The 25,303-nt window shown below is 36.9% G+C and overlaps 1 protein-coding gene across 1 annotated transcript in view; it reads right to left on the reverse strand.

Moving 5' to 3' along the window:
• LOC132539347 (thyrotropin-releasing hormone-degrading ectoenzyme-like) overlaps window positions 1-25,303 on the reverse strand; it is a 271,667-nt gene that overhangs the window by 11,831 nt on the left and 234,533 nt on the right. Inside the window, exons 4-5 of the mRNA XM_060193519.1 lie at window positions 13,983-14,117; window positions 13,150-13,303 (exon numbers count right to left, since the gene is read on the reverse strand). Coding sequence (XP_060049502.1) covers window positions 13,150-13,303; window positions 13,983-14,117 — 289 coding nt within the window. The remainder of the gene's footprint in view (window positions 1-13,149; window positions 13,304-13,982; window positions 14,118-25,303) is intronic.

A 25,303-nucleotide genomic window follows, 5' to 3' on the forward strand; every position in this document is an offset into this window, starting at 1 on the left:
TGAGGAAATAATTGACACAGAAAATAAGACACAAGCAGAAAAAAGCTTGTGGCAAGAAGTAGCAGGCATTATTATTTAGGGGTCTCCAACATCAAGTAATAAGCATCAGGAAATCTCCAACAGTGATGAAAACACAATACATTTAGAAATTATACTAAGCATATAAAGAAAAACATATTTAAGGAAATTTACTGGGGGAGGTGGGGACAGATAGTGGCATACCTGGTTAAGTGCACACATTAAAGCGCACAAGGACTCAGGTTCAAGCCCCTGGTCTCCATTTGCAGGGGGAAAGCTTCTCAAGTGGTGAAGAAAGTGTTGGGTGGTGTTTCTCTGTCTCTCTTTCTCTCTATCTTCCTCCTCCCCTCTCAATTTCTGTCTCTATCTAATAGCAAATAAATAATTTTTTAAAAAATCTACTAAGTTTCAGTAAGAAACTTGAGAGTCATTGGCACCTGGGCTACGCACTTTCATCTTTCCTGCAAGTCACATAATGAAAATTTCCACTACCAATATTGTGTCTAGAAAATTCTCTTCTACTAGCTTCAAGTCATAGGTGATGGTATAGAGAATCTCCCCTGTGGTAAATGGGCTTTGGGCATGTCTTTATGACTGAAGCTCCATCTCTCAGACACTTAATTATAGGCATGGGTTATATGAGATGAGGCATCACCTTTCTATATCCAGTTCCCACTTGTACAGTTGAGGCTCTACCCCAGTTGTAGCTGAGTTTATCAACTGTCTGCTTCCGCTTGCTCAAAGGCAAAAGGCTCCATGATAAGATGGGGAAGTCAAGAACACTACAAGTTATTACCTCTGTGCAGAACTCCCATAAACCATGGGTTATAGAGCAAGGAAAACTCCCAGCCAAATTCTAAAGCAGTGGCTCAGAAATGTTACCCATTGGAAAGGCAGACTGTAAGCAAAGGTAACTCAGTGTATCACAGTAGATATCTTTATTTGGAAGAGAATAGTGAACAATTTAAATTTAAAGGTACTCTCAAAAAACCATGTGTATGTTGGCAGTCAGAAGTTAAAAGGAGGCACATAGATCTCTAAGAGCAACAAATAAATAACAGGATACCCTGAAAAGGAAGCAGCTAAGCATAGTCCTATTAGAATCCAGCTAAATCTCAAAGAATGATAATATAAATTACTAATGTAAAGTGATCTAAGACTAATCAGATCAAAGTTTTAAGAATAATACTGATTCAACAATTTTTTAAAAGTGATATTTTCTAATTCATTTTGCTTGTCACTCAGATATCAATATAAGGTGTGTGTGTGTGTGTGTGTGTGTGTGTCTGTACATAGTCATCATTGGGCTTTCATTGTTATAATAACTTTTCAGAGAGTAAGAGAAACAGAGGAAGAGAGAAAGAAAGACGACATAGCACCAAAGCTTCCTTCAGTGGTGGGTGACAGGCTCAAACTTGCGTTACTTGACAAAATAGATATACTAAGTGAGCTATTCTGGCAGCTCTGCAATAGTATTTTTAAAAGGTAACACACCATGATCAAATAGTAATTATCCCAGGAAAGCAAGATTAGTTTGATATCCAAAAAATTATTAAGGCAATAAATCCTGTCCGAAAAAAATAAAAAACAAAACTCACATGTCTCAACAGAAACAGTAAAAGCTGTTAAAAATTCCACCATTATTTCACAATACATTTAAATAGCTAGGAGTTCAGCACACATGTATGGGAAAAGCCTATAAGTAGTAGTATTAATGGTAAGAGACTGAATATAAAAACAAGACAAGGATCACTTTGCCATTCATTGTTGAACTGGAGGGTCTAGACAGAGCAGACAAAAAAAAAGGAAAGAAAGAAAGAAAAATAAATATATGATACCATATTGGGAAAAAAAAAAGAAGTAAAATTATGTCCTTTGAATGTGAAATGATCTTTTGCATAAATATCTTTTACATAGGCTCACTAAAACAATTAGGACTAACTAATAAGTACAGAAGGAAACATTAACACAGAGAGATTAAATGCATTTCTATAAAATATCAACAAGTAACTGAAAGTAAAACTGTCCAAACAATGGTATCATCTAGCACATCAAAAGAACTAAATGCTCAGTAGTAGTTTTTTAAAGTATAAGACATATACATTGAAAACTACAGAGCAATGTTGAGATAAATTAAAATCAGAAGATATTCATGAACTGAAAGACTTAATTTCAAGATGCCAAATCTGCATATTCATTTAAGATATTCAAAGCATATTCTACCAAGACCTTCCTTAAAGTTTTAAATACTATTTATTTGGGAGTCGGACGGTAGCTCAGCAAGTTAAGCGCACGTGGCGCAAAGCGCAAGGGCCTGCGTTCAGAATCCTGGTTCCAGCCCGAGGCTCTCCACCTGCATGGGAGTCGCTTCACAGGCGATGAAGCAGGTCTGCAGGTGTCTATCTTTCTCTCCCCGCTCTGTCTTCCCCTCCTCTCTCCATTTGTCTCTGTCCTAGCTAACAACAATGACACCAACAACAACAATAACTACAACAACAATAAAAAACTACAAGGGCAACAAAAGGGAAAATAAATAAATATTAAAAAATTTAAAAAACTTTTATTTATTTATTTATTTAGTTTTACTAACTAAAAAAAAGAGAAAGAGACAGAGAGACAAAATGGGAGGGGAGAAGGAGACAGAGAGACACCTACAGCTCTACTTCACCACTTGTTAAAATTTCTCTCTGCATGTGGGAAACAAGGAGCTTGAACTCAGGGTCTTAGCACATTGTGATATATGCACTTAACCAGGTGCATCAACACCTGCCCCTCCCTAAGACCTTAACTTTTATCCTAGCAGAAATAATTTGAAGTATTCCCAAATAGTCAAAATAGTCTTGTAAAAGAACAATATTACATTGCTCAAAACATGATGACTATGAAAATAAAGACATTTCAGGTACTGAAGAAAGGGTAGTTAGATCAATCAAACAGAATGCAGAGTCTGGAGATAAACTCTAATATTTATATAATTAATTTTTTACAGAAATACCAAAACAAGTTAGTAGAAAATCAAACACCTATTACTAAAACACCAGTTATTTTAAACATTTCTTTTCAGCATCTGATGCCAACACAACTTAATAATATCCACATGCAAAAGAATACATTTAAGCCCCTATCTCAGATCACGCACCTAAATTAATTCAAGATGGATCACAGACCTAAAAATAAAAACTAAAACCATAAGTCTTAGAAGAAAACACAAAAACCTTGTGTTAGAAAAGAAACTTTTCGGATATGATACCAAAGGCATCGTGACAAAAGAAAAATTACTCTAATTTAAGACTCTGTCAAAGTTAAAATCTTTTATACTTCAAAACACAGCATCAGGAAAGTGAGAAGACAGCATATAGAATGGGAAATATTTAAAAATCTTTGATGTTATAATGATCTCGTATCTAGAGTACAAATAATATTTCTATAACTCAGTAATACAAGGTGCCTCAATTTAGTGGGCAAATATCTGAGTGGATATTAATCCGAAGAAGATACACAAATGGCAAATAATTATACAATGCTGATTCTCATTAAGCTTCCCAAAATTGATACCCCACAGAAAACTGAAAATCAAAACCACAATGAGGTACTAATTCATACCCATTAAGATGGCTATAATTAAAGGACTTATAGTAACAGGTATCTGCAGGCATGCAGAAAAATTAGAGTTTTTATATGCAATAGGATAAAATGTAAAATGATCTGTACCTCTTGGAAAACAGTCTGACATTTTCACAGAAAGTTAAACATAGGATTTCCACATGACCTAGTAATTCTACTGCTAGCTGTATAACCAAAAGAAATGAAAATATGTCCACAGAAAAATGTGTACATGAATATTCATAGAGGTATTATTCATAATAGTGAAAAAGTAGAAATAACCAATGGTCCTCACCACATGAATAGAATATGATCTATTTATATGATGGAATATAATTGATCAATAAAGCTGAATGAGATTCATGTTATATGTAGACTAAATGTGAAAATACATGCTAAATGAAAGAAATCAATGCTATACCCCACATATTTGACAATTAAATTAAAATTATTTCCTTTTCAATTGATGAATATGATCAGAAATTAACTGTGTTGGTAAGAGTTGCATACTGCTGTGAAAATTCTGAGGAAAAAAAACCTAATTACATTTTTCAAATCAGTATCTTTAGGGTATACGGATAAAATAGGAATTTTTTTCAGCATCTACTCTCATCTCTTTATAACAAAACAAGTAAAAATAATCCTATAATGTCCTGTGGATGTGTTGTGTTCTGTTTAAACTAGAGAACCACATAGTATTCTAGTGGTGCTAGAGATCAGAACTGGCACATTCCCATACAAGTCCTGTGTTTACCAAAAAGTATCTTCCAGTCCACTGTGACCATCAAAAAAAAAGTTTAAAAAAAAACACTGTGCCAGTATATTTGTTCCTATGTACTGACTTGGGACTATGTCCCTAATATATTGTTAAGACAAAATTTATTAACATTGTAATCTAGTATGAAAAGACTTAATCAATTAGCGGTAATTTCCAGTTGCTGGAAGTATTGTTAAAATTTTCCTCTTTAGTTCACACGTATCCATAAACTAGGGCAAAATATATATCTGAAAGCAAAAGTACACAATAGTCTTCAGTGAGTACCCCCCCCCCCAACACTTTATCTGCACTATTCTAGCCTTTAGGTTCATGATTGGCCAATAATTTGTTTGGCTTTGTATGTTAACTCTTTTTTCAGCCACCAGGTTCCAGATGCTAGCATGATGCCGACTTCCCTGGACAGATGACCCCACCAATGTGTCCTTGAGCTTTGCTTCCCCAGAGCCCCACCTCACTAGGCAAAGAGAGAGGCAGGCTGGGAGTATGGATCAACCTGTAAATAACCATGCGGGGAAGCAATTACAGAAGCCAGACCTTCCACCTACAATGCATCCTACAATGACCTTGGGTCCATACTCCCAGAGGAATAAAGAGTAGGAAAGCTATCAGGGGAGGGGATGGGATACAGAGATCTAGTGGTGGGAATTGTGTGGAGTTGTACCCCTCCTATCCTCTGGTTTTGCTAATGTCTCCTTTTTAAAAAAAATAAAAAATAAAAATATAAAAACTCTAATTTTTCTGCATGCCTGCAGATACCTGTTACTATAAGTCCTTTAATTATAGCCATCTTAATGGGTATGAATTAGTACCTCATTGTGGTTTTGATTTTCAGTTTTCTGTGGGGTATGTTATCTGTATGTTTAACAATGATATGGAGCTTTATCAAACAAATCATTTTACGGCAATCTGCTGTACTCTGGGACTATGATGTATGTATGCATGTGAGTTTTATTTTCATTCCCCAAGTCATTCTGACAAAGTCAAACTGGCACAGCTTTGTAGTTTAGAAACTAACAACACTCTTATCTAATTTATGACTAATGCAAGAAGGGCCCAAACTATTGCAAACACATAGCCAAGCATCCTATACATGGACACTTAAAGATACAGGAAGCTCTCAACTCAGGTGGCAGAGCTGTATTTGTTAGTACTATCCCTTTATGTACCTAAATTCACTAAAAACTACCCATTGGTTCAAGCTCCACATTTGCAACTACCTACCTTCATTGAAATAATGGAAAGTTAATTCACATGAGAAAGTGAAACAATTCATTGAGAAATATGTGTTCCTAGTGCCCCCCCCACACACACACACACATGCACTCAATAACCAGTAATCAAGATCGAGGAAAGTTAATAATAAAAGAATTAGTTAGTAAATGTTCTCACATGATATTCCCCCATGAACTACACTAAAACGAAATCCTTCTACATAGTGTGAAACATGGTACAAGTCTAACTAGAAACTGAAGAAGAAGGGCAGGAGTTGGAGCATGGGATTTGTAAAGAACTTAAGACGAATAGAGTCCAAGAAGAACAGAGCTCAGAAGAGGGATCCTGGAGGCCGAGCAGTAGCGCATCGGGTTAAGTACACATGGCGCAAGGCACAAGGAATGGCATAAGGATCTCGGTTGGAGCCCTAGGCTCCCCACCAGCAAGGGGGGTCACTTCACAAGCAGTGAAGCAGGTCTGCAGGTGTCGATCTTTCTCTCCCCTTCTCTGTCTTCCCTTCTTCTCGCCATTTCTCTCTGTCCTATCCAACAGCAACAACAATAAAAACAGCAACAAAATAGAAAAAATGGCCACCAGGAGCAGTGGATTTATCCTGCAGGCACCAAGCACCAGCAATAACCTGGAGGTAAAAAAGAGAGAGAGAGAGAGAGAGAGGAGAACTCCTTTTAGCTGAGGTACAAGGATACCCATCTCTACATTAGAGAAAGGGACAAACCCAAACAAAATATGTGTACATTCACAGCAGCACAATTTGTAACAGCTAAAACCTGGAGGCAAACCAGGTGTCCAACAACAGTGACTGTGAAAGCTGTGGTATACATACACAATGGAATACTATGCAGCTGTTTAAAAGATGAACCCACCGTCTCTGACCCATCTTGGATGGAGCTAGAAAGAATTATGTTAAGTGAGCTAAGTCAAAATGATAATGACAAGTATGGGGTGGGTGATCCCACTCATAAACAGAAGTTGAGAAAGAGAACAGAAAGGTAAACTCAAAGCAGGTTTTGATTGAATTTGGAGTAGGGCACCAAAGTAAAAACCCTGGGCTGAGGATGAGGGTGGATGTTCGGCATCATGGGGCAAGGGGAAGGATGGGATAAGACACAGTCTTTTGGTGGTGGGAATGGTGTTTATGTACATTCCTATTAATTTTTAGTCATATAAATCACTATTTAATTAATATGAGAGAGTTAAAATTGATTGAATGTCTCAAATTTTTTAATGCACAGACCATAGGCTGAGTCTTTGATATGTTGACTCTCTTAAAAGCTTAAATCAGGGAGAACAGAAGCAACCAGTGGCATAGCTATATACAAATAATATCAAAGGACATAAATTATGGGGATGTTGTGTATGATACAACAAATCTTAACAAAGAGATTTTTCAAGGTTAACCCAACTGACAAATAATGTGATTACAGCATTAACTATCTAGTGCTTTTTTAAGCCCTAAGACAGTAGGAACCTCCCACTTCCTCTATACAACCTCTATTTCTCCAGTCCTGGAACCTCTAGAGTGGGGCTCACTTTCCTGCATGCTTCTCTCAATTCATACCAAATGATATTGCATCTGATGATCCCAACCTAATCAACACAATGAGTACCACTTCAACATGCTTCACTTCAGACTTTGTCCAGAGATGTCAGTCATGGAATGTCAACCCTTCAGCCTCATACTCGGGTGAGACCTTTCCTTTCATAGTATTCTCTAATTCCATTCCAGGTGGTTCACTTCCTAACAAAGTCCCAAAACCTAGACATAGACCAGGTCCCAAGAGATAGGGCATATGTTCACAAGTATCAATAAATCAGGGTAAATATATACCTGAAAGCAAAAATACACAATAGTCTGCAATGAGTCAGTATGAAGTTCATAATGAAATAGTGTCTACTTAGACTTAGACACCCTCCTCACCTACTTCCTATTACACTTCACTCACTCACTCCCAAGCTATCCTTAGCAAAGCAAGGATTGCAAAAGCTGAATAAGGGCAAGAGACTGGCATACTTTAAGGATGACTCTTTACTCACTAGAAGGCCACCCCATCAGCTGGGGCCAATTTGGGGAATCCTGAGATTCCCAAACAGACATGATGGAGACCTCGAATAAATCTCTCTCCATTGTTACCAGTCATCTCTATCAGGAACAACAAAAAAGACACCTTGTGGGCCCCCATAGTACCTTGCCCTCAAAGCATATCAACAATGGTAGAGAATGTTCCATCCTCTGAAGGGAGGCTGGACAACATACTCTAAGCTATACCTGAGGAAAATGGGTTGATATTGGGGGCAGCTTGGAATGTTCCTATTCATGACCACAGAATGTGAACTCAGATCTATAGGGATGCAGAGGTCACATAGGCTCCTAACCTGAATATGAACCCAAATCACATCAAATCGATGGGGTTTATAGTCAACAATATTTTTACCGCTTTCCCATATTAGGGAGCTACTTACTCTCTTCCCTGATCCAGCTTTCTGTTCCTTTTCCAGCCATGACATCATCTCCCCAGACAATAATTTGGATCCACCTGCATATCAGATGTCAGGCTCAGGGAAAAAAAAACTAGTATAGCCACAGGCCCTTTGGAATATAACTAAAATATGCCTACTAGCTATCTACAAAATGGAGGGCCCCCCAACTCTTCATCTGCACTACTACAACTTTTAGGTTCATGATTAGTCAACAACTTGTTTGGCTTTGTATGTTAACTCTATTTTCAGCCACCAGGTTCCAGATGCTAGCAGGATGCTGACCAGACTTCCCTGGACAGACAACCCCACCAATGTGTCCTGTAGCTCCGATTCCCCAGAACCCCACCCCACTAGGGAAAGAGAGAGGCAGGCTGGGAGTATGGATCAACCTTGGGTCCATACTCCCAGAGGGTTAAAAAATAGGAAAGCTATTGGGGGGAGGGGGGAGGGTATGGAGTTCTGGTGGTGGGAACTGTGTGGAGTTGTACCCCTTTTATCCTATGGTTTTGTCAGTATTTCCTTTTTATAAATAAATTTTAAAAAAAACTTAGATCAGGGAGAACAGAAGCAACCAGTGGCACAGCTATATAAAATTAATGTCAAAGATATTAAATATGGTGATGTTGTGTATGATATAGCAAATCCTAACAAAGGGATTTTTCAACATTAGCCCAGAAAAAGGAACAAACAACCTCATCATAAAATAAGGGGAATATATAGTCAGAATATTCTCACCAGAAGAGATCCTAAAGTTTAACAGACATTTAAAAAAATGCTCAGTCACTGATCAATAGGAAAATGCAAATAAAAACAACAGTGAGTTACCACATTACATCTGTGTCACGCTTTAGAAAAGGCAGAAATATCAACTGTTGGAGAAGCTGTGAGGGTAAGGTACACCCCTATACTGTAGGTGGATATAGAAGTTGGTCTAAATATTATGGGAAAGTCTGGAAATTCACCAGAACACTAGAAATGGACCTACTTTATCATCCAGTAATCTCTCTCCTAGGGACTTACTCAGGGAAAATAAACACTTACCCAAAAAGATCTCTGCACACCAATGCTCACAGAAATAATTTGTAATAACCCAGATTGGAAGAAACCCAAGATGCCCGACAACAGATGATTGGCTAAGACATTCACGGCATCTACACCTAGTGGAATACTATGTAGCTATTCAAAATGAGGTCAACACCTTTGCTATATGGTAGTAAGAACTCAGAGGCATCATGCTGAGTGAGTGTAGCCAGATAAAGGAAGACCCATTTTATAAGTATTTTATACTATAAATGCAGCTAACCACAAAGAACAGTCTGGGAGAACAAAAGGTGAAACTTTGACTTGACTGAATGTGGTGTAGGGCATCAAAGCAAAGGATTCTTGCAAGTATGAAAAGGGACAGGATGAAGGAATATTGAGATCTGGGTGTGCCAATGCATCTATCATTATATTGTAAACCATTAATCTCGCACTAACATAAAAGAAAGAAAAGGGGGGGCTCCTGTTCTAGGGGATGCCATATGCAAATTTTTAAAAAATCTCATCTGCCCCCTCCCTTTAGGTGATCTGCTCTCCAGAGGCACGAGGCAGTTGGCCAAATACAATCTAGTAAACCAAACCTGGCCACACCCTCTCATTTACCACTTGTACCTGTGGCTACTTACAGATTTTTAAGGTGGCAGAGAAAAAAAAAGTTGCCAGTCTTTCAGATCTATCAGTAGAAGATCATAAGTACAACACTGCTCTAGAATCTAAAGGAATTTTCCAGAAATCACTTCAATATCTGGACAAAGATAGCTTCAGTTTTGACTTTCTGGCCCATCAGAAGGCAAGACAGTATCTAACCCCTAAGTAGAAATGAATCTAATGAAGACAACATTTTCTTTTCTAGGGAAAAGTTGTTCGAAAGTGACAAAAATGCAAGGAGAAAAGGACAAAGCATATTAGGATTAACTTCCTCTGAGCCTTACTAAAGAATATTCATTACTCTTTTTTTGTTTTGTTTTTGTTTTTATTGCTTTATCGCTGGTTTACAATGCTATAAAATTTCAGGGTGTGGGAGTGCATGTAATATTACATTTCCCTATGCATGTAAGACTCCCTTACACCTACAATCAAACATCTAGAGCCATCTCACTGTCAAAATGAACCACCAAGGGATTTTGATTCTCCTCCTCCACCACCTCCACCTCCTCCTCCTCCTCCTCCTCCTCCTCCTCCTCCTCCTCCTCCTCCTCCTCCCTTCCCCCTCTTCTCTTCTTTCCCTTTCCTTTATGCCTCTACCTCTCACTCCACCTCCTCCTCTTCCTTTTCTTTCTTCTTATCAGAACACTGCTAAATTCTAGCATATGGTGGTATCAGGGACTGCTTGTGTCTAAGGCATAAAGATATTTTGCAAACCATTAAGCTTAGAACTCCATGGGATGTTCTTCCTTTTGCTTTTGTTTTGTACTTCTAGATCCAAGTTACTGTCTGAGGAGATGATGTCATGGTTGGAAAAAGGACCAGAAAGCTGGATCAGGGAAAAGAATAGCTCCCAAATATGGAAAAGGGGTATAAATATTGTTGACTGTAAACCTCATCAACTTGATGTGATCTGATCTGGGCCCCATAATCAGCTTAGGAGCCTATGTGACCTCTGCATCCCTCTAGATCTGAGCTCACATTCTGTGGTCATGAGTAGAAACATTCCAGGCTGCCCCAATATCGACTCATCTTCCTCAGGTGTAGCATAGAGTATTTTTTAATTTTTTAAATTATCTTATTTATTGGATAGAGACAGAAATTGAGAAGAAAGGGGGGGGATAGAGAGAATGAGAGTCAGAGAAACACCTGAAGTACTGCTTCATCACTTGTGAAGCTTTCCCCTTGCAGGTGGGGACTGGGGGCTCTAACCTGGGTCCTTGTGCATTATAACGTGCGCTCAACTAGGTGTACCACCACCCGGCCACCTATGAGTTGAGTTTATACATGTAAATTATTTATAACAGTAAATAGAAAAAATATTTATTGCAATTTTTCCACTGCAATACACATTTTATTGTAACTATAAAGAGTGCTATTTTGGGGGCTGGGGAGTAGCACAGCAATTTAAGTGCACATGATACAAAGTGCAAGGAACAGCGTGAGATTCCTGGTTCGAGCCCCCAGCTCCCCACCTGCAAGGGGGTCACTTCATAAGCTGTTAAGCCGGTCTGCAAGTGTCTTTCTGTCCCATCTCTCTGCCTTCCCATCCCCTCTCAATTTCTCTCTGTCCTATTCAACAATAACAATAGCAACAACAAGGGCAACAAAATGGGGAAAATGGCCTCTTAGAGCAGTGGATTTGTAGTGTAGGCACCAAGCCCCAGTGATAACCTTAGAGGCAAAACAAACAAACAAAAAACAGCTGCCATTTTATGAAATGTTTTATCTTTCAGATGCTTTCACACACATTAAAATATATGAACTTGAACTGGAGAGAGAGTACATATTGGTCCACCTAGGCCAGAGCTAAGAGGTGCCCTAGTAAAATAAAAAAATAAATAAAACTGGCCAGGTGGTGGCGCACCTGGTTGAACACATGCATTGAAGTGCGCAAGGACCTGGGTTCAAGTCCCTGATCCCCACCTGCAGGGGGAAAGCTTTGCAAGTGGTCAAGTAGTGTTGCAGGTGTCTCTCTGCCTCTCTCCTTCTCTATCAACTCGTTCTATCCTGATTTATGGCTGTTTCTATCTAAACAAAATAAAAATAATTTAAAATTGTTTTAAAATAAATAAATAAATAAATAACATTAAGAGGAAACTTAAAAATATAAGTAGGTATTAGTAAAAATATTAAAATTTATATCTGTAGAGTAGGAAAGTAAGATGTAAATATATATACACATTTCTTCTATAAATGCATTTGACTCATTAGAATACAAGAGCAAATATTAAAGTATGCCAATGTGATTATTTCTTCAGTAAATCAAATATATTTAGACTATCCCCAATAGCCTACTACTACTACTACATTATTTAAAACCAGATATGCTCCCAATTACTGAAAGCTTACCTATACTGCTTTCAGTTGCCCTGTTCATTTACTCACACTACACAAATGGCTTCTTAATAACTCAACTATTTGACTCTATCACCATTGCTTGCTGGCATGAAGACTTGATGTCTCTTTTTTTCCTTTTTAGAGGCTCTATGATTTTTTTTTTTGATTTATAAATTCAGGGCTTTTAAAGTTCTGTTATAGTTACCTTCAACACTTCACAGAGCCACAGTTTAAAAGAGTAAAACAAACAAATAATAATAAAAAAAGGTTTCCTCTTAAAACATGGTATTTCAACAGAGTGTGAAAACTGAAAGCTGGTACAGGAACTCCAAAATGTTGAAGAAACAACTGTTTAGAATTGAGATCTTAGATAAATTTGCCTTTCCATTAATTTTCAATCCTGTTTCATAATGAACACTTCTTTCAAGGGATTCTTATTAGTTGTCTTAAAATATAGATCTTAACTGGAGACAGACTATAAAAATTCAATCCATTTAGGTCCATTTGCTAAGATAAATGGAACCACTACGTGTACACACAATCAGTTGAGTTAAAAATTCTTTCAAACTCTTTTGTAAGTGAAAATACGAAAACAGCAGCCCCAGCATGACACTGAAGGTATATGCACTGGACTCTCAGGCATGAGGTCTTGAGTTCAGTCCCCAGGATCACCTGTGCCAAAGTCATGCTTTGATCTCTCTCTCATTAATAAATAAGCAAAACAAATAAACAAAAAATTGAGAATGTGAAATGTACTATGGAGCAATAGAAACTGAGATAAACTACACATCATAAGCACACCTGACTAGTGATGTGCAGAATTTCAAGCAAATGAAAAAATAAATGGATCCATTCTAACTTTTCAAGGATTTTTTCTGCTTATCAGAATGGCAACACTTCCTGAGCGACACTTTAAAGGCACTTTTGCAATGCTAAGAACAACAACTAAATGCATAGGCAGTTGCTTCTTTTATCAAGACATTCTAGTCTACAATAGTCTAGTTGCCCCTCACCTGTCCTCCAACTGTGACTTCTTAAGTAACTCATTTAGCCACAAGTGAGTATCAGCAAGCTTGGTCAGGAGTGGGGGAGAAAATCTCAAGACTTTAGAAACCCTGACCAGTAGCAGGTGGTACCATCTTGGTACCTTCAAAGCACAGCACATGGCTGGAGGAAGAAAAGCAGGAAATTTGGGGGGTTTTAAACTATGAACTCAAGGAGTCAAAATATTAAACTGCCCATAAGGATCATAAGGATTTTGTCAAAAAACTGACTGAGAACTGATCCTGTGTGGGTCATATAGGCAATGGCACCAAAATATGGAAATAAACCTGCTTTTTTCATTAAACACTCAAGAGAAAGGAATTCTCCAATGTTTATACACTCCAGAGACTGGAATTACAACAGAGAGACCCTATATGGACATCATAGACACTAAATTGGCCTGGTAACTCAGGATAACATTTTCCCTCCCCCACCAAGATATAGAAACTGCAAAATCCAACAGTTTAGCCACAGTGCCTCCTAGGAACAACAAAAGACACAGTAAATGCATAAACTGAGATATACACAGACAACAATTACAGGAACTATAAATGACCAGATAGATGCACTGGAAAAAATTACAGAGTTAGAGTTCAAAAAAACTCCCTATGAAATCAATTCAAGAAAATAAACCTAATATATAGGCACAAATACAAGAATACGGAGATCATTTTACCATAGGATTATGAAATACAGAACAAAAGCGCCAAACAACTGCAGGGCATGAAGGACAATTTGAATGCAGTTCAAGCTGAGGTAAGAGGCTTAGGAAATAGACTAAATCTGACGGTGGAGAGAATACCAATGCTAGAAGTCACAGCCATGATGCTCTGTGAACTAAAAGCTGTTGCAGAGGAAGGGTTGAGGAAATCTGAAGCACTTCTCTGTGAAACAGCAGCCTCCATCAGAAAGCCAAATACGAGAGTGAATGAGATCCCTGAGGAAGAAGGGAAAAAGAGAGCAGCAGAACACATACTAAAAGAAATTATAACCAAAATATTCCACACCTGAGCAATGTTCAAAGCACACACACACACAATAAAACCAGAATGCTACCTAATTTTATGAATCCAAAACAGCATCATCAAAGATACATCATAGTAAAGCTACCCAAAACCAAGGACAAGGGGAAAAAATATTGTAGGCTGCTAGGGAAAGGAAGAAACACAGCACAAGGCAGAACTATCAGGCTCTCATCAGATTTCTCATCACAAACCAAAATGGCAATGAGGGAGTCTTAAGAGATAAGAACTAGGGGGCTGGGCAGTAGCGCAGCAAGTTAAGTGCTCATGGTGCAAAGCACAAAGACAAAGAAGTCATAAGGATCCCAGTTCCAGCCCTCAGCTCCCTACCTGCAGGGGGTCACTTAGCAAGCAGGTCTGCAGGTACAAATCTCTCCTCCTCTCTGTCTTCCCCTCCTCTCTCGATTTCTCTAAGTCCTATCCAGCAACAATGACAACAATAACAGTAACAACAACAACAACAATAAACAGCAAGGGCAACAAAAAAGGGAGAAAATGGCCTCCAGGGGTGGTGGATTCATAGTGCAGTAGGCACTGAGCCCCAGCCCCTGGAGACAAAAAAAAAAAAGATAAGAACTGCCAGTCATAAATACTATATCCTGCTAAATTATATTTCAAGTATGAAGAAGTTAAGATCTTTTCAAACATTCAGAAACTGGAGGAATTTGCCACTGCAAGAATTACTGAGAGGTGTACAATGTGAAAAAAAGATCAAAGAAATGCCAACTTTTAATGAGATGATCAGTATTAGATTAGAATTAAGAACATAGACACGGCAATAGGGAAAAACAGACACAGAAAAGAGGAGAGCAAACTAGTTAGAGCAACACAGTCCAATGTTGGTGAATCAAGGCCAACTTAAAAATGTCTGTTGATAATATTGTAAATTATACATTAAATTCATGATAATCAAAGAACAAAAGAGCAAAAATATAAATAGGAAATACAAATATACTAGGCAAGACCATTATAGGACATTATCACATAAAGCAAAAAGTAGAAACAAGAAAAGAGTCAACAAAACCCTAAAATAACCTTGAAACAAAAACCAGAATGGCTATAAGAAAGCCACATTCTTCAATAATCATCCCAATTGTGAATGGCTTAAATTCACCAGTCAAAAGATTCAAAGTAACTAAATGGAATAAAAAGCAAGACCCATATATTCTATATCTTCAGGAAACACACATATAAAAAGAAAGACAAACAGAAGCTCTATGTGATAAGTTGAAATAAGGTATTCTAAGCCAATAACACAAATAAAAGGGCAGGAACAGCTATTCTAATATCAGACAAATTAGACTTTAAAGCAAAGAAGGTAAAAAGAGGCAGATATGGACATACATATTGGTAAAAGGATCAATCCAACAGAAAGACATACTTATAATCAATATATATGCTCCCAATGTGTGTCCACCATATTAAAAAAAAAAACTTATTTACCTTAACAGAGACATCAGCAGCAGCACAATAGTAGTTGGAGACCTCAACACACCACTCAGGGCAAGAGACAGGGCATAAAGACAAAAAAAAAAAAAAAAAAGAAAGAAATAGAGACTTTAAATCAGAGATGAGATTAACTTAACAGATAAGGAGAATGATAGAGAACTTAACAAACTATGGAGAATGATCAATAAATACACTTCTGAATCTCATCTAGGTCACTGATGAAATCAAAAGAGAATTTAAGAATTTGTTGGAGAACAAGAAAAATGAAGGACCAACTACAAGATCCTGTGAGATGTGGCAAAAGTTGCCCTAAGAAGGAAGTTTATAGCAATACAAGCCCATATTAAAAGCAACAAAGATCTCAGCTAAGCTAACTCACAAATGGGTTAACTAGAAAAGGAGCAACAAAGAGACCCAAAAGTCAGCAGTAGGAAGGAAACAGACTTAAATCATAGCAGAAATTAGTTTAAAATGTATCAGTAAGAGCATCCAAAAGATTAAGGAAACCAAGAGCTGGTTCTTTGAAAGGATAAATAAAGTAGATAAACCACTGGCTAGACTCACAAAAGAGAGAGAGAGAGAGAGAGAGAAAGCCAAGAGAGAAAGCCACCATAACAACAATCAGGAATAAAGGAGATGAAATTATATCTGAAATGGGGAAATATAAAAAATCATATGTGAATATTATGAACTTCCCTATGAAAATAAATTGGATGCATTTCTAGAATCATATCACCTGCCAAGCCTCAATCAAGAGGAAGTAGATAGCTTAAATAAGACAATCACTTGTATAAAAAGTGAATTGGTGGGGACCAGGTGGTGGCACACCTGGTTGAATGCACATGCTACAATGCACAAGGACCCAGATTCGAGCGCTCGATCCCCACCTGCAGGATGAATGCTTTGCAAGTGGTGAAGCACTGTTGCAGGTGTGTGTGTGTCTGTCTGTCTGTCTGTCTATCTATCTATCTCCTCCTTTGCTTTAGATTTCTGGCTGTCTCTATTTGTTAAATCAATAAAGATAAAAGAAATTAAATTGGTCATCAAAATTCTTACTAAGAATAAAAACTCAAGGTTAGACAGCTTTACTAATGAATTCTATAAGACATTCAAAGAAGAACACCAATTTCCCTCAAACTATTCCAGAAAATTGAAAGAGGGAAAGTAATCCCAAACACATTCTATGAGTCTAACTTCACTTTGATCCTCAAAGTAGGAAAGGACTCTACCAGAAAATGGAAATTACAGACCTAAATCCCTAATGAACATTGATGCAAAATTCTGAACAAGTTCATGGCAATTCTAATCCAACAACATATCAAGAAAATAATTCACCAAGACTAAGTGGGATTCATCTCTGGGAAGCAGGGATGATTCATCATTAGCAAGTCAATCAATATAATTCATCATATAAACAAATGAAAGATAAAAATAACACGGTCATATCAATTAATGCCCAAAACATATTTGACAAGATCCAGCACCATATTATGATTAAGACCCTCCAGAAACTGGGAGGAAAGTTCTTTGGCATAATAAGTACTATTTATGGCAAACCCACATCTATTGTCATGTTCAATGGGGAAGAGCTGAAGCTTTCCTCCTAAAATCAGCAACCAGACAAGAATCTACTGTCTCCACTATTATTCAACATAGTTCTGGAGGTTCTCACCACTACAATTAGACAAAAAATAGATATCAAAGGTATACAGATTGGGAAGAAAGAAATTAAATTAACACTATTTCCTGAAGATATTAACCCCAACGACTCCACCAAAAAACTACTGGAAATAAGTAATAAATTCAGTAAAGTAGCAGTATACAAAATCAATACACATAAATTTGTGGCAATTCTGTAAACAAAAAAGGGGCCAGAAAAAAGGGAAATGAAAGACTGAATCCCATTTACAACTAAACCACAGAAGATAAAATACCTTAGGGAAACACCCCTACATTCATAGCTGCATTATTCACAATAGCCAAAGATTTGATGCATCCTAAACTCCTATCAACGAATGACTAATTATAGAAGTTACAGGATATACACTTGATGGAATACTACTCTGCAATCATAAAAGATGCTATTGTGTACTTTTGGGGGGAAAGTGGGTGGAATTGGAGGTATTTATGCTTAGTAAAATAAGTAAAGAGATAAAAAAAATATATGTGGAATCCAGAGATCAATTACTCATGAACCTGTGGGGGTCAGAGGGTAACAAAAATCAAACAAACAAAACCAGAAGCAAAAAAATATATATTCCTAGGACTTGTGAGAATTATGATGCTTATATTTGGGAGGTGGTAGGGTGTGTATACAGAATTTTGGTGGTGGGAATTCTGTGTAATTATACACTGTAATCTTACAATCTTATAACCTACTATTAATCAAAATAAAATAAATCAAATCCAAAAACTTCTTGAATAACAGAACTGCTTTTTAAAAATTCCTAGTTACTTCCTACTAGTATTTAGAATCTGGTTGGCTAGATTTAAATCAAGGTCACAGGACTCCTAGCCAGTTAATATATATTTCCCAGGAAAATTATATCTAAGTCTGCTTATTATTAGCATGCTTGTCTTTCCTGATGACTTTATAAAAATAGATACTGTCCTGAAGCATTTTCATCTCTTTTAGCATTGAGATGCACAGGGCACAGCAATGATTTTTTGGAAGCAGAAGCCAAAGCAACACTTTATTAGAAATCTCTAACTCAGCACATGACTTCTTTTTTTACTTGACATACTGGTACAGTAATGTTTTCCCATCATTGGTAAGAGGATGAATGAGGCAACGTTTATAGAATGCTTTGCGTGCCTCCAGTAAAAGTTGCCATAGCATGACTCTGACTTACTCTTAAAGGGAGGGAAAACAATTTGCCAGTCTCTATGGAAAGTCTTTAAAATTCCATTCAGCTCACTTTTTGTAGCAGAATTGAAAGAGAAAGAAAGAACGTGTTCAGGTAGGAAATGATACAGATTCAATGATTATGTCCTCCCTGTTGTCACTGGAACCATTAAGGATATTAAGCTTAAGAAATTTGTGTGAAATTTGTATGCAACCATGAAGGATATTAAGCTTAAGAAATTTTTATGCAATTGAGAGCTTTTAAATATTTAAAATTTGTGCTTACCTAAAATGTAAACAGACATGTTTTCTAGTAAATAGCACATATAATTTAGTCATCCATGAAAGTATTTATCTTACATTCTACTACTATAGTGGAATACAAAAATCAAAACATTAAAGTAATAAAAATTTTGAGTCATGTGTATGAACAGATGTGGGAATTAAAAATTAATCTTGAGAACTATTCTTGATTCATATCTTTAAGCCTAAAGAAATTAAGCAACATACTCTTTCTGATAGTTTTTTTTTTTTGGATAATGAAAGTTAATAACGTAGGAACTGTATAGAGAATTGAACTTCAGCATATGTTCTAAAATATATTTTAAAAGAATTCCTATCTGGGAGTCTGGCAATAGAGCAGTGGGTTATGCACAGATGGCGCAAAGTGCAAGGACTGGCGTAAGGATCCCGGTTCAAGCCCCCGGCTCCCACCTGCAGGGGAGTCGCTTCACAAGTGGTGAAGCAGGTCTGCAGGTGTCTGTCTCCCCCTCCCCTCTCCATTTCTCTCTGTCCTATCCAACAACAATGACATCAATAACTACAACAATAAAACAAGGGCAACAAAAATAAACAAATAAATAAATTTTATTTAAAAAAAAGAACTCCTAGCTGTACACCTAAAACCTACACAATGTTTTAAGACAATACTATGTCAACAATTCTTAAAGACACAACAAAGAACATGCATGGATAAGCAACAACAATAATAGGATAAGATATCCTAGTGGCATTCACAGAATCTACTTCTAAACAACTGCCGTATATGAAATTTCCATTTTATGCCACATTCGGTAGTTAATATAGACAATGGGTGCTACCTTGTAATTGAGAAAGAAAATGGAAAATATGGAATGTCACCATGAAATTCAGAAATGAAAATGAAAAATATGAAGATTAAAATCAGCAAGCAAGCTTAAAGTAAATAAACCATATAATTAATATGTAGTGAACTGAATGAAGTTTCTCCTCATTTGTGGGGAGGTGATTTACAATAATCAAGAAATATCTAAGACTTATTTGTAAGAATTATTTCTATGGTTAGCTATACAGAAGGAGTTACGTTTTCTAAGAAACTCAAGAGTCAAACGAAAAAAAAAAAAAAAAAAAAAAAAAACTTCAACCACAATACAAACTGACTGCACACACAAGCATAACCTCACAGCCTAGAAAAATTTGGGGAATAAATTGTCAAACTCAAATAAAGCACCTGAAATTCAGCAAATCATATTACTAAAGCCCCACTTTCCAGTGCTATTTCTTTCTTTGGAAAACAATTCCAAAATCACTGACATTACATTTGGTACAGATAGCATTTCATTGCTCACCGTGGCGCCAACATACAAAACACAGTTATTTTATGGAGACTCAATAATGTCTTGATTTGCTACCAGACTGTCCAGGGCAGAAAAGAGTACCAGCATAATCAAATAAGCCAATGTTGATGTGAAATTGCAAGAATAAGAATCTAATTCTGTAATTGTCACCAAGGCTAAACTCCTACTGATTCCAATTACATTTCCACTGAGGAAACACAAATGAAATCTAAAACTCTCCAAGTCATATTCCAGCTTCCTCATGGTTACTACATTTGCCTTTTAGAGTTTAGTGGCAGAACCAAAGACTTAAAACCTAAATAATAACATAACTTAGCCTCAGCAATGGTTTTCCAAGTGTGATGTTGAGGGACTGAGCAGTATGAACCAGCATCATATCACATACTGAGATCTCATTCGTATAAAGGACTCTACTGCTAACATTCTGAAACACAGATTCACTAACTAGTAAATAGTGGGACAATTGCTATAGAGCCAGCTGTACAGACCTTAGAAATCTCATTCAACCCTTATTGATGGTGTAATTTTAAAAGACAACGAAATTTTTAGTCTTGGTTTCTTCATTAAAAATAAAAGCATATAAACACCACCTTCACAGGATGGTTGCAGTGATTAAATCCTTTAATGTATACAAAGAGATCAGCAGAGAGTAGTAAATGAATAAATTATATCCCCTTGTGTTCCTCATCCAAAGATGTACTAAGCAAGGATCAATTAATTCATCCCCATGTCCCTACAAAAACTAAACATAAATGTTAAAGACTTAGAAAGAAATTTTATAGACATCTCTTGTCGGTTATCATAATTATTTACATTTTGGTATCTACTGCTTACCTAACTACAAATTAAGTCACTTTTTACTTGACCCTATTTTCTTATAATACTCCATTTTTAATTCTAGGCTACTAGACTGGGAGTAGTTACTGAAACTTTGCCTTTTTAAACCTTTGCTCAAAACCAGACTCCATCAACGTCTCTTTAACTTGTCTCTTCCTTCTCCTAATTTTATGCAGATAAATACCTACAGGAAGTAACAAATATTGGGTATGTATAATAGCACACACATTTACTGAATAGCTCTAGTAGTTTTTAAAAAATTCTTCAAAGGTATTCATGGTTTCTGATTTCTCTTGCTGCTAATTTACAAAGCAATGAATTTCATTCTCTCTTTAAAAATAGCTACATCTAAGTTTGAACCTTGTTCTATGACCAATTTGTGATAGTCATAGTCAATTATACAATTATCCAACTCCCTGTGTACAAAATATCACACTACAGAACATAATAATATAAAAAGCATGACGATTCTAAACCACACAGCATGAGTTAGTACAGGAGGATCTATATTCTCAAAAGGCAGCTGAAGGTAGTCAGGTAATTAGCAAAATTATTATCTTTTATGGTTTTGCTTTGTTTTTTCATATTTTAAAACTTCTTTCAGGGACCCAGGCAGTGGCACATTGGGTTAAATACACATAGTACAAAGCACAAGGACCTGCACAAGTATCTTGGTTTAAGCCCCCAGTTCCCCACCTGCAGGGGGTCGCTTCATAAGTGGTGAAGCAGGGCTGCAGGTGTGTATCTTTCTCTTTTCCTCTCTATCTTCCCCAACCCTCTCAATTTCTCTCTGTCCTATCCATTTTTTTTTTTTAATGAAAACAATGGCTTCCAGGACCAGTGGATTCTTAGAGCCAGCACCAGCAAGCAAAAGGAAAAAAAAAAAAAGGAAAGAAAAAAAAAAACACAAAACTTCCTCCAATATGTACCCCAGATAGGCCCACAGCCATTTAGACTTCATCTGTTGGAGGAATTAAAATAAAAATAAAGAAAATAATAAGGCTTAACCTAAGATAATACATAAGCAAATGTAAATTACTAAGATAAGGAATATAAATATAAATGCTAAGGAGAAATGGTTTTTAAAAGGTTTATTGTATAGTAGCTGCTTGCTAAGAACAGGCATGTATATTAATTTTATTATCACAGTTATCCAGTGGATTAAGTAAAATTATGCTTTATAGGTAAATTGATGCCTGATTAAATTAAATATCTTTATATGTAGGAACCCAGCTGTGCTGTTGGGATGTAAAGTATGACAGGGACAACATTCCTTGCATGTATCACACCATTTTCAATATAAAGAGTTGCATATTATCCTATATTCATGAATTATTTCTGACTCCAGGATTCTCAGGAAAATATTAAGTTTGGATTTTGATATATCTTGAAATGGACTAATAAAAAGGCAAGAAACTCAAAGATCAGGGCTCCAACTACACACAGTCTTCTGTCAAGTTTCTTAAGATTAGACTTGGGTCTTGAGTAAGTATTCATTGTTTCTACATTGGAGATTCTGAATTACCACACACACTTTCATAAGCAACTTTCATGATTTTGAACAAGTTTGTTGAAATGAACAATAATTTGTTCAATTTGGTACGGAATTTGTTGAACCTAGATAGAGATTCAATGGGGTAATTTATTATTTTTATTCATAAATTTTTTTAAATTTTTGTTCTAAATTTATTCAGACTATTTGAAATATAAATTCCTATGTGTTCTCCACAGAATTCCTATATATCTTTGTTACATCTATTGCTAAGTGTTTCATATTTTTATAGAGAAAAATATATTTCACTCTCACTGCTATGTTTGTTGCAATATAAACTGCAATTCATTATTGTATGTTAACACATCTAGAGTCTCATTAAACATATTAAGCATAATAACTCATTATCTTAGTTACTCCATACAAAGTGTGTTATCTAGAAAACTGTGGCAATTTGTCTGTTTTTAAGCCTTGAATCTTTTTCCTCTTACTGCTTTATTTCATCAGCTTCTTGTGTGATTTGAATAGTTGTAATGAACAGACAACCATCATCAATCCCCAATTCCTAATATGAAAAGAAAATATTTAGAGTTTCATTATTTAACTCAATCATATAGTGTTTACTGCCATATAGTGTTTACAAATGAACATTTACTATGTTAGATATGCCAGTCCTAGTTTGCTAAGAATTTTCTATGAATTAAATATTTATTTTAATTAAGTAATTTTTGTTAGTAAACATCAGTTGAGAGAATCATTTATTTTCTTTTTATTGTGCTCATCTAAGATAATTTTCAACAATTTAACCAACCTCACATTTCTGAGGTATATCCTATTTGGCAATAGCATTTTTTACTTTGTTTTAGGATTTACTGCATTTGTGGGTGAGGAACACCTGTTGTTTTCCCTTTGTTAATTCAGTGACCAGTTCTTGTAGTAAAATGAAGCTCTTAAGAGAATTTATTGGGAAGGAGGCTGGCGCACTCATTTAAGTTCACATATCACCATGTGCATGAAAGGATCTGGGTTTGAGCCCTTGCTTCCCACCAGCAAAGAGGACTCTTCATGAGAGATGAAGCAGATCTGTAAGTGTCTACCTTTCTCCCTCTCTCTATCTCCTTGCCTTTCAATGTCTCTATTCTGTCAAATAAAAATAAAGTAGAAAAAAAGAGAGAATTTGGAAAATGTTTTCCACCGGTGTTAAATTAAAGAATTTTCTTTCTTTTTTTTTTTTTTTCCCTCCAGGGTTATTGCTGGGCTCAGTGCCTGCACCATGAATCCAACGCTCCTGGAGGCCATTTTTTCCCCCTTTTGTTGCCCTTGTTGTTGTAGCCTCATTGTGGTTTTATTATTGCCATTGTTGATGTTGCTCGTTGTTGGATAGGACAGAGAGAAATGGAGAGAGGAGGGGAAGACAGAGAGGGGGAGAGAAAGATAGACACCTGCAGACCTGCTTCATCTCCTGTGAAGCGACTCCCCTGCAGGTGGGGAGCTGGGGGCTCGAACTGGGATCCTTACGCAGGTCCTTGAGCTTTGTGCCACATGCACTTAACCTACTGCGCCACCGCCCGACCCCCTAAATTAAAGAATTTTCATCCTTTGGCTATTTGATAAAACTTGATTAAACTGGGAGTCGGGGTAGCACAGTGGGTTAAGCACAGGTGGTGCAAAGCACAAGGACCGGTGTTAAGGATCCTGGTTCGAGCCCCTGGCTCCCCACCTGCAGGGGAGTCACTTCACAAGCAGTGAAGCAGGTTTGCAGGTGACTTTTTCTCCCCTTCTCTGTCTTCCCCTCCTCTCTCCATTTTTCTCTGTCCTAGCCAACAATGAAGACATCAACAACAACTACAACAATAAAACAAGGGCAACAAAAGGAAGTAAATAAATAAATAAATACTTTAAAAAAAATTGATAAACTTCAGTAGTAGAGCCAGGCATATCAGGAATTTTGTAGAAATACGTCCATATAGGCAGAGCCAAGATGGTGACACCTGGCCTGAGCTTTGCAAGGAGGCTGCTTTAAATCTGGGAAGTTCTGATGAGGGTAGGAGATCTGACCACCAGGTTCCAGGTGCCAGCATGATGCCAACTGGACTTCCCAGGGCAGACGACCCCACCAATATGTCCTGGAGCCCAGCTTCCCCAGACCTCTGCCCCACTAGGGAAAGAGAGAGAGAGAGGCTGGGAGTATGGATTGACCTGTCAACGCTCATGTTCAGCGAGGAAGCAATTACAGAAGCCAGACCTTCCATCTTCTGCATCTCACAATGACCTTGGGTTCATGCTCCCAGAGGGTTAAAGAATAGGAAAGCTATCAGGGGAGGGGATGGGATATGGAGAACTGGTGGTAGGAACTGTGTGGAGTTGTACCCCTCTTATCCTATGGTCTTGTCAGTGTTTCCATTTTATAAATAAAAATTATAAAATAAAATAAAATAAGAAATACTTCAATATATTCAGTTTACCTTGTAGAAAGAAGACTATTCCTATGACTTTATATATTCTTTTGTCAATATTGGCATTTTTCCTAGGAATTTGGGTATTATAGTAAACTGTCCAAAGACCATTAACATAAAGTATTAAATAAAATTCTGATAGTCTTAACACTTATACCAATGGCAATAGCATGTTGTTTATTCAGTATAGTATTTTTACATTTTCATTTTATTTTTTAAATATTTTTATTTATTATTGGATAGAGACAGGGAGAAATTGAAAAGGTAGGGGAGATGGGGGGGATGGGTGGTGGTGCACCTGGTTGAGCACACATGCTACAGTGCACAAGGACTCAGTTTCAAACCCCGGTCCCCACCTGCAGGAGGAAAGCTATACAAGCAGTGAAGCAGGGCTGCGGTGTCTCTC

Source organism: Erinaceus europaeus, chromosome 7 (assembly GCF_950295315.1).
Source record: "Erinaceus europaeus chromosome 7, mEriEur2.1, whole genome shotgun sequence".
Taxonomy (NCBI): domain Eukaryota; kingdom Metazoa; phylum Chordata; class Mammalia; order Eulipotyphla; family Erinaceidae; genus Erinaceus; species Erinaceus europaeus.